General features: G+C 37.7%; 1 protein-coding gene across 9 annotated transcripts in view; it reads right to left on the reverse strand.

Annotated features, from left to right (window-relative positions):
• Positions 1 to 16,368, reverse strand: part of zfh1 (Zn finger homeodomain 1) — a 344,752-nt gene that overhangs the window by 188,546 nt on the left and 139,838 nt on the right. For 5 of the 9 annotated variants that reach the window (XM_069056759.1, XM_069056757.1, XM_069056760.1 and 2 more), the window contains exon 2: positions 10,338 to 10,451. The exons of the other annotated variants lie outside the window; for them this stretch is intronic. In XM_069056759.1, coding sequence (XP_068912860.1) covers positions 10,338 to 10,451 — 114 coding nt within the window. The remainder of the gene's footprint in view (positions 1 to 10,337; positions 10,452 to 16,368) is intronic. 9 annotated transcript variants of the gene reach the window in all.

A 16,368-nucleotide genomic window follows, 5' to 3' on the forward strand; every position in this document is an offset into this window, starting at 1 on the left:
GTTTTCGGTATAATCGGTTCTCGGCCATTCTTAGAGGTGACCGTTTTTCAGAGGTGGCCGAAAATTGTGTTTACTAGAATATAAAATAGATATCAATGAGTTCATTTCAAGTTTTGCAACCTTGCTAAATTGGATCTTGAATGAAGAATACAACAAAGAAAAGGCGTCGTACAAGAGGAATTAAAAATTTCTTACAAAATAAAAAAACTCAAAGGTCAACAAAAGTTGCCGAAGAAAGAAGATAAATTGTTGAGTGATTTTTGACGAATTAGATCTAGCTACAGGATCCTCTGTGATAGAATGAATCGTCTTAAGAATCTGCATCAGAGGTTGCAGCATAAAAACATGAAGAGTGGATACATATTCTTCAAATAGAAGAATAAACAGCGGAGCATAATGTCTACCACTGCAGACTTCATTAGATCGAAGAATTATGTTACAGATCTTGAGGAATTTGTTGTTTGGAATTTCAAGATTTTGAAAATGAATACGCAAACCTTTAACTTACTTGTAACTTCTGTAGATGAAAGCTTTTTGTACACAGTAACATTCTGAATTTTAAGAAGCTTTGGAAGAATTTAACATCTTTGGGAAACTTTTTAATGATGTTCTAATTTGGAAGAAATATTTATAAAATATTGATATTATTGTCAATTCATCTCTGCGCAGACGTTTTGACCAAAAACATAAAAAAGTAAGTACTATTCTTGTACTAACTGATGTGATTCGAAATTCGTCAAGAAAACTAAATATTGACAAACTTGTGCAAGAAACACATAGGTACATATTCAAAAACCTCAAAACGCTTTTTCTATTTTCATATAAAAATATCTAATACTTAATTAAATTTTCTATTTCATTTTCTGATTTTCTGGTTTGTTGCTGTTTTGTCTTTCTGAAGTGAATTGACATTTTAAGACAAGTTATAATAACCCATGTGCCGCCCTTCTGTGGGCAAAAATAGAGAAAAACAAATTTCAACTGTGATAAGAAACCTACCGCAACCATCTTCAATTTTTAGATATTTTAATAATTATTTACGAACCGATTGCGATAAGACATTTTTCGCGCATAAGCGCATTATTTGAGGCACGAGCGACGAAGGAGCGAGTGCTTCATTTGCGCGAATGTGCCGAATACGTCCCCGCGCATCGAAGTTTGTACAATTTTTTTTAAACGAACATTATGTCTGATTTGTCGTGTACCCTTTGTGAATAGATGGCGCTTCTCAAAATGTCAATGGAATTAATAGTGATTTATTTTCACTGTTTCGAAATTTTCAACATCCAAATTGGAGAAATGGCGTTTTGTAAACTAGATTTATTCTTATCAAGTTAAATTATTTTTAGAATGTTCAAAAAGACGATTGCTTTTTGGATGATTTTGAAACACTGGTGCGTAAAATCGACATTCGCGGTTGACTATGCGGTCGCGAAATATCATTTTGAAGGTAGTAAGTTAAAAAAAAAAAAGATTGTATTTGGAAAGGTGTTAGAAGAAAAGTATATTTTGAAAAACCTGCAGAATGAGAGAAAAAATGAATTGGGAAAATGACAGATATAGTGAAAGAAAGGGTGAATCTGTGGTTGAAAAAAAAAAAAAAACAATACAAAAAGTGTAACTGTGACCAAATCGCAACGAAATTGGAAATTATTCATGAAGAAACTCCTTCCAGTTACAAAAATCAAGAAAAAAGAAAGCAGTTTGTTGACCTTGTATAGTTTCTGTACCCTAGTACTATGTGCAATAAAATTTTTATTAAAATTACCTTAGGTTCAGGGAAAACAAATCCCTCAATCTGACTTTGCGTAACGCCGACCCAAATATCAAAACCGGTTGAGAGGAACTGGTAGAGAAGACACCTGATTTGGGTAAAATGAAAATGGCGTCCACATAAAATAATTTACGATCTTACGCAAGTCGAGCTGTAATCCCCTCGTCACGGACATGCAAATGATGAGATCGGGCCTCAGCATCCGTCAGTTTATTGTTCCGATTGCGTCTAGGTATCAAAATAAAATCCATTTACGACTTCCACCTCATGAACACGGCCTCCTCGTCGAACCTATTTAAAACAATGACCGGTTTATTCCCCTCCGATAATTAAGACGGCGATCTGAAAAGGATCGCGATCGCGCGCCGCCCCCGATCGAACGCGCCCCCCGTGCGCCCATAAAGCACCGAACAACTCTGGGGAGCAATTCCCCGAGAAAAACTACACGTCTACAACGAGAACAGGTGGAAGACATAGACTTTATAAACATTTGGATCCAGTTAAAATTCTTTATGGCCCGTGTAATTCACTTACCGTCCACATTCTGCAAGATTGAAGCCATGTGTGCAATAAAGGTGGCGGCTTCGATTGCACCAATTTGTTTTTCTCTCGTTCTTCCGCCGAGCCAAAAATACGAAAACGCGAGACGAGATGCGTTTAAAAATGGCCGGACAGGTTTAAAAAAATTCTGACGGGCATTAATCAAGACGGCTCGATCGGTTGTTCGAGTGCCAGAAAGTGGCCGAAGAAAACAAGGAAAAGATAACGTTTTGAAATTTCTGAAAGGGTCGGGTTTCGTCTTTGAAACCGAGCCAAGAATAATAGTTTGCGTGATTAGATAATTAAGGGGCTTAAAAATCGACAAGAGAAAAATGGCGTGCCAGAGATGTCAACGTGACGGATCTGATTGTTGTTGGGCGAGGGAAGGGGCTCAGTGAATTTGAATGCTCACTCAGATTTGGAGAAAGTCGATAATTCAGACCAAACAAGAGACATAAAGTGGTTTTTATTGGTTTACGTACTCTCAAGCGGACGAAAAGTAACTCTTTTTCAGACGGACTTTTTCGAACGCATTTTTTCAGATTCCGTCTACAATTCTAGGTCTAGATCTATCCTATTCGAATCCCCTCGTGGTTCTGCTCCTTTCTAATTAATTGTCCTTAACGACACTTCTCTTTCAATCTTTCTCTTTTATTTTATCATTCTCTGTTTTATCCCCCATCATTTCCTTCTACTGAAGACATTTTGATGCCAGCTGACTGTATAAACAACCATTCGATATTTCAATTCAATTCACTTTAAAAATATTTTCTTCAGAAGTTATCATTGGCACAATACCTCCATTCACAATGTTCCTTTTTGTAGCGACAAGAAACTAAAGAAAACCACAACAGGGTAACCACAATTCATGTGTGTAAACACTGTTAACCTTTGGCACAAGGTTTCTAAATAAAAAAAAGTGTGCAAAGAAGCGCCTCTCAGTTTGTTCGTCGTGGTAAAATCTGTGATTTCTGGCAAGTGTGATTAGAAATAGCGCCAATGCAGCGGCGCGACTACGCAAAGTACACCATCTAATCCTCGCCTTCACGTCAGATTTTTCCTTGGAGCTTTATCCGAGCAATATATTTCTTCATCCTTGTCGAGTCGTGCTCGGCAACATCGGTGGAAGTTTAGAGTCTCTCGTGCATCTTGAAAATTAAACAAAATCAGAATATTTATAAAGCCCGAGTGAAGTAAAGCTCCCTAAGCACTAATTGGAATAATCCAGTTCCAATTAATTCTGCGGGAAGTCGGGCGCCACCTTCTCCAGGATTAACCGACTCGATGCCCTCTTCTTGCTGTTTCGACTCGGTAAAGGTAATACGAATTCGTGTTTTAATTAAGCAATAACGTCACATCAGACAATACCACTTGTTGTGTTCGCCTTTAAGGGGAACATTTGCTCTTTGCGACTTCATTAGCTCGTGGAGCCGTCGTTGCATATGCATAAAGTGCACCGCTGATGGCATGTCGGAGGTCACGTGTTCGGGAGTAATCTGGAGTTGGCTGATCCCAAGATGATAAGCTAGACGCGGATCGATAGTGTTAAGTGAAACAACGATTCAGTTTCTTGCGGGGGGGCAACTATCGAAAATAAATAATTCGACAGTCAAAAATCTGATAGTGGTCAAACGTTTTTTCGCATGATTGAAACGGGCTGCTCCACTTCCGAACAAAAAGCAACATGAATTATTCATGGAGGTTGGTCGCTCCTACTCTCATCTTTTTAAAATTCTGAAACTATTTTTTCTTGTGTTATCGTATTGTCAAATGCTGGAATGTGCAATTGATAACATCGTTCTGGAGCGAAATGGATTGCTCAACGAGTTTTATAACCCAATTCGTGAAGGCTCCGCATTAATACAGATGTAAATAGCTTTGTCTCATCAACGACGAAAACTAAGAATAATTGAAAAGTCAAAACAAACAAGTCTTTGTAGAATTGTATCGGTTGTACTCACATTCCATCTTCTTCATAATTACTGTTACATTCTTTATCTATTACTTACACAATCTTCCTTCTCATCTCCTCAGTTCTCTACTCTTATAAAATAACCTATTATGCTTCCCTCGACTTCTGTAGACTTTGTTTCTTCTTCCGTAGTTCTTAAACTACTCAATTTCCTTTCTTCTTTGTCCTCATCCATATCTTCTTTCTGTCACTGATACTCCCTCTAAGGAATTTTTCTTTGAACTGAAGCACATTCAAGCACTATCATGATGTCTTTGCACTAATACGTCCCTTTCTTCACTACTAGGCTTTCTTTTTTTTTACATCTAGATTACTTTTCCTTTTTTTTACTATCTCTGCATTTCCTTTCTTATCACACACTTTCCCACACATGCCCATGGGTTTGTCCCATACATGCCATCTGCTGTATTCTCTTTCTTACTAATTGTTCCAAAGAAGATATTCATTCTTTCTTCAAGTACTTCTCTCTACGTTTTTTCTTCCAATTTCAATTCACTTTTTTCCTTATCTTCAATTCTCTTTCCTACATATTTTTCTGAACTAATTATCATCTCCTTTTCCTTTGGCTTTCTCACAGAACATCCATTTCATTCCTTCCTTTATGTGGAGTCTCTTGCAATTCTTTTTCCATGGTTTCTATCTTCAGACGTGGTTTGCCTCTTCCAAGACCTCCAATGTTCCTCTAGTTTATTTCTTTGTCCTGCAACATTGAAGGAATTTCTATTCTTTCTACATCAGTTTTTTCAGCTCTCTGGTTTATACCTTTCCTTTTTCTAATCTTTTTCGAATGATTTCTTTAATTTCATTCATTTTCTTCCCACCTTCTGTCCTTTATTATTCTGAAATTTTTCTATCATCTCCATGTTAATTTTTTTCTAATATCCTTCACCATCACTTCACAATAAATACAATATTTTCTGCTCACAAGGAGATGTTGCAGATGTTTATTTTCCTAAATACCAAACCGATATTTACATTCCTTAATTAAATAAAATTTTATTTTCTAAACACGATAATAATTAAAACCAGACGAGGAAACCCGAAGTGTTGACTTCCATCAGAAGAGCACTGAACGAAATCGACTCGACAAAAATGTGTAAACAAATGGAAACGTACAATCCCTTTCTCTTTTCCCAATAATCGATTTCATAAACAAACCTGGAACAAACCGGCGTTCCTCTCATCTTATATTGGAATTTAAAAATTCCATTTGACGTCAATTATTCAGCATGTATCTACCTAGAATTGGAAAAGACGAAAGTACGTATGAATTTCGAATCGAAACCATTTCGTTAAATTTCCAGTGAATAAAATATCAACCAATCGTGTCTTTGAACCGGAAACACCTTTCAAATTCCCGACAATGGTGCTTTCTCGCAAAATAACTCGAACAAATTCAGATTAATTCCCAACGTCGGTTGAATCTTGTCCCACTGCCAGAGTTGTTGAAAACAGAAACAGTCTTGATTAAAATAATTACAAAGAGCACAGAAGTCTTGGTGTCTACGTGGTCTAACGACAAAGAGAGTCCAAGGGAACAACCATTCTTACCAATCGTGACCGAATGTGACAAATCACTTTTTTCGTGGTAGTACTGGTACCACGCTTGTTCTATTTTGAAGCCAACAATATCAAAAGCGGAGATGGGAGAATAGTTCACCTCGAAAGGAGAAACCCAAGCTTCTGCGATTTATTCTGTGCCATCAGAAATCAAAAAATGGTACCACTTGAACGAAAATTAAAAACCTTGATGGTGCTACAAAAATAGTGATGGACCATCACCCATCTCCTTTTATAGTGTCGCCAACGAACGCTGCATGCTTATGCTAACTGTCAAAAGCGGAAGAGGTAGTACCCTTCGAGATGGAACCTAGAAATTCCAGTCTTCCTTACAACATTAGCATTTCCAGAACTAAACTAACAGCAACAGTTCTTGATCTTAGCGTGGCCCACTCTTTTTGGTATCATCTAAATCTTGTGAAAAGTACCTCAAGGGCCAGAAGAAGCAATACGTCAGGATTTCAACTGCTAATTCTCAAATCCTGTGCACATAGCAATATTATCTTTCTCTCCTTGTGGACCATTTATCTCTGACCCTTCTGACAGCTTCAAAAAACTGCAATTCCACTTTTTACCTCGAATAAATTACCGGAATTAAAGACTTAATGGCGTCGAAGACGCATCCGGTCATTTTTCTCTCCACCTTTGCTTTCATCTGATCGCAACATATATGAGTAATTATTCAGAGGCGATTGGACAGGTCAGACAAACTAGGTTTAATATTTCTCGGGCGGTGATTAAGAAGGTGCGTCTGCCTGAGGTGTGATGGATGGCGTTGGCAGGCCTGAAGGATATGACGCGGCCTAAGTTTCCGGCAAATCATTCCGTTCTGGACGATACCGCATCATTTATCTGGACCGCGGTAAGACGCAGATAGGTGTGTTTTCTGATTGAAATGGTTGACGAAAAGGCAATCTGCTGGCGTTTACTGAGCAACTGCTAATTAGTAAATACTCGTAATTCACGGAACATTCAAATTCAGTCAATACTACTTGGTACGAATTATCGGAAATTAGTTTCAATTACAAATTACAATTACAAATTTAGACAAATATTCACCAACTAGTAGTTTATTAATTAACGAAATGGATTCAACGAAACGTTCTGTAATTAGTAAGTATTAATTAATTATTTCTAAAATTTGAGATAAATAGTAATGTAGGTACTAGATTTGACCCATTGAATTTTTATTATTCAATTTCAATTTAACATTTGTACTAATTTAAATAATTAGTAATTAGTAAATTTACTCGCAGAAACCAATTTAGTATTTTCTAAAATCCTAAATAAAATAACTACTTACGTTTAATCCATTCTCACTTACCTACTAAATTATATCTAAATTGATATTTTACTAATTGTAATTAGTCCGAAAAAATGTAAAAGACAATTTATACTAATTCTTGACAATTAAAATTCTGATTAATTACTCTTGGAATTGGGCAGCATTATGTGTGACACTCTATAAATTATTTAATTAGACGTCTGCTGATTTCACGGATTAAAATTAGAAAATAATTTGTACTTTGTTGAGAACGAAGAATATTTTTTGAATTTTTGAAAAATAGATTTGAATGCGTAGCACTCGTTACACAACCGCATCCCGAAGATATTTTATCATAATTCACTTAAGAGTATATTTCGTTTGAGAGAACGACGGTGATACACTAACTCGCATGCAATAAATCAGATAAACTGAAGAGATTTATGACGATTTCCATACCATCCTATTTATAAAGGCTAATTCTTGAAGTGTAAAAAAACCCAGTCCTGTTGTCAGGATTGTCAAAGCGACGTCACTCCAGTCCTTGCCAAGAGATCGACAACATCTCGCCGTCGAGATTTCGTCTTTGTTGTTGTTAATTACCTCGAGATACCGGGTGTTGGCAATAAATCGCTCCAGTCTGGTGAAGTCGCCAAAGATTAAACCCTTTATTGTGCATCACGAATGTCTTGTTTTACATTTGCGATGTATCAAGACGCCAGGTCTGAATTTTATCAAGAAACTTATTTGAAATTCAATTTATTTTATGACAACACGATGGTTCGGTTGTAACATCGCCTTGTTCGCTTCTTATTTTTCATCTCGTCTGTTCGTCTCGAAATTTATTCTATTTAGCCGTGACTAAAAATTATGACTTATCTGTGGAAATTATCTGGAGGAGATGCGCGCGGGGCGGTGGCAGATAAAAGCACCTTCGTCAGACAATTGGTAAGAAGTTTAGAAAACGGAAAGTAATTAAAAGTGGTTCATCTTCCCGGGCACAATTCGCCGATTAATTCATTATCATGATTGGCGATTAGAATCTCAATTTATAAAATACACAGAGTTATAATTAGCAATTAGAAAGATTCCGCGGCTCCGTGTATTTCAGCGTTGATGTATTTTAATTAGCAGACATGAAAATCCGATTAAAAGTGCCGCCTTGTTATATTAACCCTTAAGTGGTTCACACTTTGCATATTTCAAGATCGGAGCGACTTCCGAACGCTGTTTGACTTGCTAGGTAAACGCTTCGCAATTTTATAACTTATTCCTCTGCCAGACAAACAAGGTGTATCTCGAGATTTGCATTAATTTTATGCCGTCATAAATGTAGCTTATGGAAGCGGGACCCGCCGGAGATTGACTCCGCCGTCAACGTTCCCCCTTCGGTGAATCCCCTAATCAAAAAGGTAAATCAAAGCTTTCGACTTAAACCGGAACAGGTTTTGTTTATTCGTTTGGCTTTTTATCCTACCTTAGCTCTACGCAAATTGAATTCGCCGATTTCCTTTGTTACTCCCCATTCCCACCCCCCTCGACGTCATCGATTAACCCCGCGGACGCCAACCTCACCTACTCACCCTTCAAAATTAAAAAAATACCATGAAACGACGACCAAGCAAACATTTTCCAAAAATGACCTTTTTCATTGCTATCCCCCACCCCTTTCATTCTCTTTCCTTTCCTTCCTCTTCCATGTCTCTTTCATCCATCTTATCTCCCTTCTGTCTTCCTTTCTCGCATTTCGCTACATCCGTTACACATGTGCTCAATTGTCTATCTCTCTTCATAGCACATTCTGCATCTTCTTTCCTCTCCTTCCATCCAATACCTGTTTTCTCTCTTATCGTTCCCACATCTAAATCCCCCATTCATTTTTCTTTTGCACTCTCTTTCTCCCCAGGTACTCCGGAATTTCCTCTGTCATACACATCTCTCACTTCCTGTTGCATCTGGATTCTTTGATTCTCTTCCTTCTATCTTGCTTGTCTGTATCTTTGTCCCTTTCACTCAGCTCTACATTCGTCCATCTTCCTTATGTTCTCAATCTTTCCACTTCTTCCTTGGCATACTCGTTTCTCTTTTCTTTCCTCACTATCTCTCCCTCCTCTTGTCTACGGTTCTTTCGTTGAAGTCGTTTCTCGTTCTATTTTTCTTCCTTCCGATTTCCACCCCTTCTCTTCATTCTTCCTCTTTCTCTTATTGAACATTCACTTTCAACTTTTTTTTTCCTGACATATCTACTTTCCTCATTCCCACACAAAATTGTTCTTGTTTTATTTCATTATTCGCGACAAGTCATTAAAAATATGCTACACACAAATAATCTATTTAGCAGAAAATTCCTTATAAGATCAACTTTACATGTATTTCTTTTTCCAATTTATTCTACTACAGCTTTATTCCTCGAGTTTGATGCAAAATAAGTAGAGATGGAAACAGAAAACCGCACAAACCTCTCCTGACTCCGCACCTGTGTGGCGAACGGAGGTGATGTCACTGGATCTATTCAGGGAAAAAACTTTTAATTTGTCTGTGTGTCCCAAACGTGACAATTTCTGGATAATCGAAATGATGGAGATGTCAGGAATCGCTCCTATTAAGCTATTTAGCAGAATATTCTTTACAAGTTCAATTTAGCGTTTATTTCTTTTCAAATTTATTCTGATACAATGCAAAATAAGGCGGAAAAAGAAAACCGAATCCGCACCTGTGTCGCGACCGGAGGTGAGCTTTTTCCGCGTCCCAAACGTGATAGTTCCTGGATAAATCGAAATGATTGAGATGTCAGGAACCGTTCCAAAAACAAGAAGCTGCATCAGTCGTATTTGTTGTTGGCCAGGTCTGTTCAACCTGTCGAGCGCGAAACATATGTCGACAGAATAATATTTTTACCGAAGGAACTGTCGAAAATCTATTTCTATTCAGAATTTCGGGAAAGAATGCGGGTCGGCCACCGCGATCGCCGCCGTTCCGGTCGACTCCAACCAAAAATTAAAAAGCCATATCATGACAAATAGTCGACAGGTTCGAAAATAAAACGATCCGATTAACGGCGAAATGTTGGCAGACGGAGGCGGTTACCTGGCGTCGCTGCATATTCGACATTGTCAGACACCTTTCTGGCCGACGTCTATGAATTCTAGTTTTAAAATACTCCACTACAAAGAAAATCCCCCGATTTATTTCGGTCCTCGTAAATATACACCTTTCACTTTATTTACCTTCGTAGTTCTTTTTGGTGAGACGGATCAAGTTCCAAAAATACGGACCAGGTGATGGCTGCATGTGCGTGCACTCGGGGGCGGCGAAACACACGATTCTCTCTCCACACTCACCTGCAACCAATAAACACGATTATTTTACAATGCTTTCGAAATGGGGCAAATTGGACATGTGTTGGGGAAAAATTCGAAACGCTAAATATAGTGGAGACATCGACTAATCGTCGCTCATATGTTAGACGCGTTGTTTGCTTCGGAATTAGAAGCAGTCGATAGTTGGGAGGTTCTTTGTGTCGAAATTAAAAGAAATGTCCACGCAGATGGGCTGGTGTTAACATATTGTGGATTTCCGATGACACAAACCATCAATCTGACTCCAAGATGACGAGTAATAAGATCTTGGCCAACACTACACTGTCCCCATTTTAACGATTTTTTGCTCCAAAACTCTTGATTATATTTTTTGTTTGTTGAAATATAAAACTAACAAGATTGACAATTAAGTCAGCTACACGAAGTATACGTCGTGGATTTTCTCATGGGCTATGGAGTCATATCTGCGCAAACAACGAATATCGGTCTCAAGTACACGCAGATGCTTCCAAAGCCACAGCCCATGAGAGAATCCAACACCTCTACGGACCGCTACATCCACTTGACGGTCCCGATTTGGCATTTGTTGATTTCTTTTGGTTCCCCTAAACAAAACCGTCTGTGATTTGATTTTACTCAAATGCTCCCAAAATATAATTTGTTTCTTAAAAAGGACGTTCTTGGCGATCTTGATCTGCAAATGGTGATTTTTTTTGCAAGAGAATCAAATGTGGCCAATCCCTTCGGTCAATTCAGCCGATAGTTTTTCGTGGCAGTGTCTCTCTGGGCTATTAAAACGCCATCATTAGCCATTTTTAAACTTCCATTATCCTGGCAGACAGTGAGCGAGTGTGTTGTCTGAAGTGTTGTTTTTCCTCCGGCATTGGCCGCCCATTCGGTGTCAGGTGTTGAGCTACACCTGCCTCTCGGACAGGTATAAATGGAGTCACTAACCGAGAGCTCTTCTCTAATAGATTCTCTCCATCTTGTCACGTTCACTTAGGCCGTTCTAAATTTCGCACTATACGTCTCAATTTTGTTTTTATAAATTAAGTGTCGCAACGGCATCCATCACGGCCTAACCCGACGAAAGACGGAAAAAAATACAAAACGACAACGTCCGCAATCACAACCGGATACTCCAATTTGTTGTTTTACTTAAAACTTTGGATTGCTCCGTAATTCGTCTTTGATGGGCGGAATGTGTTATAAATCGTGGATGTTTCGAACTTGCACCGTAATTCTTCAGTTTTTGCGCCGGTCGTCTTGATAAAACTTCTTGTAAATACTGGACGTAATTTCCTTCCAATTTGTTAATGATTCCGATAAATATGTGTCCGCTCGTATCGTTTCCGCCACAACTCGACCAACTTCACTCGAAGATCGATAATGGATAAGGTAGACCGAAAGAAGATAAAAAAACAATCTAATAGGAAAGTTTACGGGAGCCATCAGTAATCCTGTAATTGGAGTGACAGCAGGAGCAAGAATAAGTTTTAAAAAACTTGTTTTGTAACGAGCTGTAATGAAGCAGTTACGGATAAAAAGGCGCCAATGGAGTGATCATCACGTGACGCGAAGCGACGGTCTAATCAGCGACGCCGCTTCGTTTCGTCTAGACCCGCAGATTCCACAAGCATTTTTCAATTTGAGGGAACATAAATTGTTGGTGTTGGCAATGATTTTCGCAATACTGGTTGATACAACAAGCCTCACACGGCGATCGCTTCCGGTCTTAAAATAATTCATTTAGTCCTGGCGTGCGTATCTGTCAGGTTGGGTTAAGCTTTTAAATATAGGTGGAACATGTGCGATTACTTCCTCCTCGGCCCACCTACGAATAATATACAGGAGCGAATCGACGGGAAGATAATATTTGGATGAATTTATACGAAACATGTTGAAATTAATGCGTCCTGTTGCGTAGGTAACCGGCATATAATGTATGTATTTTCCAGGCCGCATGACCATAATAAAAATATCATTGCGGATAATAAAATAAATTTTATGCTTTCGCTATTAACCTACAAATTGTAAACGTCATTAGCATGAAGTTATGGTGGACGAAAAATAAATAAGTTTGTATAAAAATATAGCCTCGACTCGATTTACGACGCGGATTTTCCAACTGCGAAAGTCAACAGCTATTTGTTATTGGAGCATCAATCGCTCAGTGAAGTTGCCACGGATTTTTATTTACGACAACGACGCACTGTAGATTCTAAAACCCAAATTGAAAAAATATAAGAGCTACAGGGATTTCCCCAAAAACGTAGCAAGTTTTTATATTTTAAAAATAGTTATTTCTGTATCAAAGTCCAAAAAGTACATCTTTTTCGTTTGTGTGTGAGTTTTTTGGCCGAGGCGCAGCTGAGGCTTGAACTGACGAGTACGTTGAATTACCGGTTTCATTGAGCGTGCCAAAAAAATAATTTTTTGTCATTTTTTCGAAACCTGTCAGGGCCAGTGGAAACATTTGTTTGGATTTGCAAGAACTGTCTTGAAAAGGAAAATCCGAGGATGACATTAATCACTCTAGAGAGTTGAATACAGGAGCTAAGATCGTCTTTAAGCAACTATCTGGTCTAGTTTCTTGATGACTCCTTTCATTTTCTCTTTTTTTTTCATTTCATGAAATTATTTGAAGTAGAAGTCTTCTAAATATTTCAAGTACTAACAACATCTAAAATATACAGTGTGGTGTAGTATTTCTTCTAGATTTGTTTTCTCAGAGCGAGAGCTTAACGAAAATATATCCATTGTAAGAAGAGAAACGACGACTTCCAAATTATTGTAACTTATGAAGGTAGAGGTGTTGGATTCTCTCATGGGCTGTGACCTTCGAAATATCTGCGCGAAGGCGAAGCGATAAACCAGTACCTTCATCACATTTTTCTGTGATGATCTTCTCTTTGAATCAAGTTTTTTGAAAATATTTAAAAAATTGTTTTTGGAACTTTTCTCAAAAATTATGCGTACAATGTACAATATGATGAAGAATTTGTCATCAACAAATTCTTCATCTTGGTTGGTAATCAAACGACGTTCAAAATTTCGAAAAAAAAAAGATTTGAATTTTAACGACCAATATATCCATGTTGAAAGTTCCGTCCAGCGACTTCCGGTTAAAAATATCCACGTGATCAAGCTTCATTGTTCAACGACCATTTTAAAGAAAATTAAGTGAAGAAAAGTGCGAAAAAGAATTTTCACGGTGTTTTTCGAAACTTGTCAGGACCAGTAGAATTTTTTTTTGGACTTACAAGAAGCCATCTTGAAGAAGGAAAGCGAACCAGTCAGAGCAAATATCCACGTGATCAAGCTTCATTGCTCAACGACCATTTAAAAAAAAATAAGGGAAGAAAAATGTGTTAGGACCATTTGAAAAATAGTTATTTGTACAACTAGTTATGAAAGTCATACTTTTTTCACGAATTTGCAGGTTGATTAACGAGGGCGTAGCCCGAGTTCATCAAGCAAATAAGTGAAAAAATGAAACTTTCATAACGTGTTGTACACACTATTTTTTTGCATATCGAAGTGAGTAGAGAAATTTGGTCTAAAAGGATTTATGAAAAATTAAAAAAAAAAATAGGTATTATTTGACAATCATCTCCAAGGAGGTGGAAAAAATGATGCAAAAACGTACTACTTGGACTACGATTTTTCGTGTAAAAAGTGCTACTTTCACTACGATTTTGCGTGTAAAAAATCACGATCTGCAAAATATCTTTTGGATTAACAAGAATCCCTCTTGAAGAGGGAAATCCGCGGGTAAAATGTCATTGCTCTAGCGAGTTTAATTGAAGAGTTACGATCATTTTTAGCCAACCACTTCCTTGGTACCTACTTTTTAATCTTGTCAATTTTCTTTTTCACTTGGTGAGATTGCTCCGGTGGAATTTTTTCCGGTTTCATCCCCCCAGAAGCTTTCGTCGTTCTGAAACGCAGACACGCAAGCCACAACACACTTTGTGGCTGGCAGTAAATGAAGTAATCTGTTTAGCGATCGTTCCACAAGGTAACCTCTGACCCAAAGTCCCTCATGTCATCAAAGACTCGCGACATCGAGTGGAAGTTATGTAAGTCCCGCGGGACCCACCTGAAGTGGATTTTAAATTGTCTAGATAAGACGCAATTAACCCCGAACAGGGCCGATCAATTCGTGTGCGGCGTAAAAATCGCAAGACGTAAACGCAACACATAATTTATTGCGTTCCGCACCGAACTATTAATAATGCCAAAGATATACCCCCGTTACGTGTAAATTAGACTCTTAATTAACTATAAAGTTAAGAAAGCGAAAGATAAATGATCCGGTGTTAAAATATTACGAGACCCCCGCGGTTTTATGCCCGACCGGAACGGGTGATGTTAACCATACGAAAATAACCAGACCGATTCCGCGAAGTGCAACGCAGCGTAACGCAAGCACGAATTTAGGAGATGTAAATATTCGACTTAACCACCTTTGTTTGGGGATTTTTCTGTCACGCTCAAGGTAATTCGAAACGTACACTTACTACTTACGTACAGATATTAGAGAATGATGAATTGTGGCAAGCTGGAACGCGGCCAGAAATGCTATTTGCAAATTTTCTCGGTACACACTATTTTTGCTCGATCTCCTCTTCCATCGAACAGAAAGCGAGACAGGTCCGGCTGCGAACACGGAAACGGAGGCGGAGGCTTTCGGGTGGCTTTAACAAGGATTCCCTTGGAAAGGATGCTTTGCGAGAAAACAGTGCAACCGTAAGGTGTCTCCGACGTCAAGAAATTATCATTAAGAGAAAAAAAAAGAAGGAAAATTGTTGAAAAAGTGTTATAAAATTTTGAATGATAAGAAAAAAACACAAACAGTAACATTTTAAGTGGCTTAAAAAATAAAAATTAAAAAAAAAATAAAGAAAATGAAATTACGGATTGTGGAGTCTTTAGAGTCCCATTTCTTCAAAAATAAAAGACATTGATTTTTTTTAAATATTTTTCAGCACTCCATGACACTTCTAGATGACGTACCTTTAAGCAAGTGAAATACTTTTGGGACACCCTGTATCCACTGTGCAAAATAATTAAAAAAAATTACTATAAAATAATTTAAAAAACAAGTATTATTATTATTATTATTATTATTATTATTATTATTATTATTATTATTATTATACACTGCCCGACAGACGAATCCAATTACGGGGCAGGAAACTTTACGGCGTTCAGCAATCACTTGAAAATATCATTGTCTTGTGACTCATTATAATAAGTGCACATTTGATGTAAAGGTGAAAACTTCAAAACATTCGTTCTGGGTGTGGATATGTAAAAAGTTCTCGACTGGCGAGTTCCTTTGTTAGGCACATGAAGAGAAATCTGACTCAGCAAGTCAGGACAGTCAATTTTGTATTTGATCAATTTTTTTTTTAAATTCATTGAAAAATTTCTTCTCCTGGTCTGAAGGTCTAGAAAGTCAAATCTTTTGAGTAAGTTCTGTTGAGAATAACCTCTCTCAGGATAGACACCATCAGTCTTGAATGCTAAGAATTTGAGAAAACGACGCTGAATAGTTTCGACTTTATCCACACATCTCTGATAACTTGGATCCCAAATGATGCTGCCATACTCAAGTTTTGATCTTACATATGCACAATTAAGAGTTTTAATGTGTCAATATTTCTGAAGTGCATGGAACACCTTATAATAAAGCCAAGTGCCTGAAATGCTTTTGCAACGACAACGTTTATATGTGGAACAAAGGACAATTTGTTGTCAAACGTAATACCTAAATCAACAACCGATTGAACTCTTGCTAATTTCACGTTATTAATTCTATACTCAAACTCAATGATGTTGATTTTGTGTGTAATGGACATTACAGTACTCTTGTTCAGATTTATATGTAATTTATTTTCATGACACCATCGACTGAGTTTGAGTAAGTCAT

Source organism: Tenebrio molitor, chromosome 8, assembly GCF_963966145.1.
Source record: "Tenebrio molitor chromosome 8, icTenMoli1.1, whole genome shotgun sequence".
NCBI classification, from domain to species: Eukaryota; Metazoa; Arthropoda; class Insecta; order Coleoptera; family Tenebrionidae; genus Tenebrio; species Tenebrio molitor.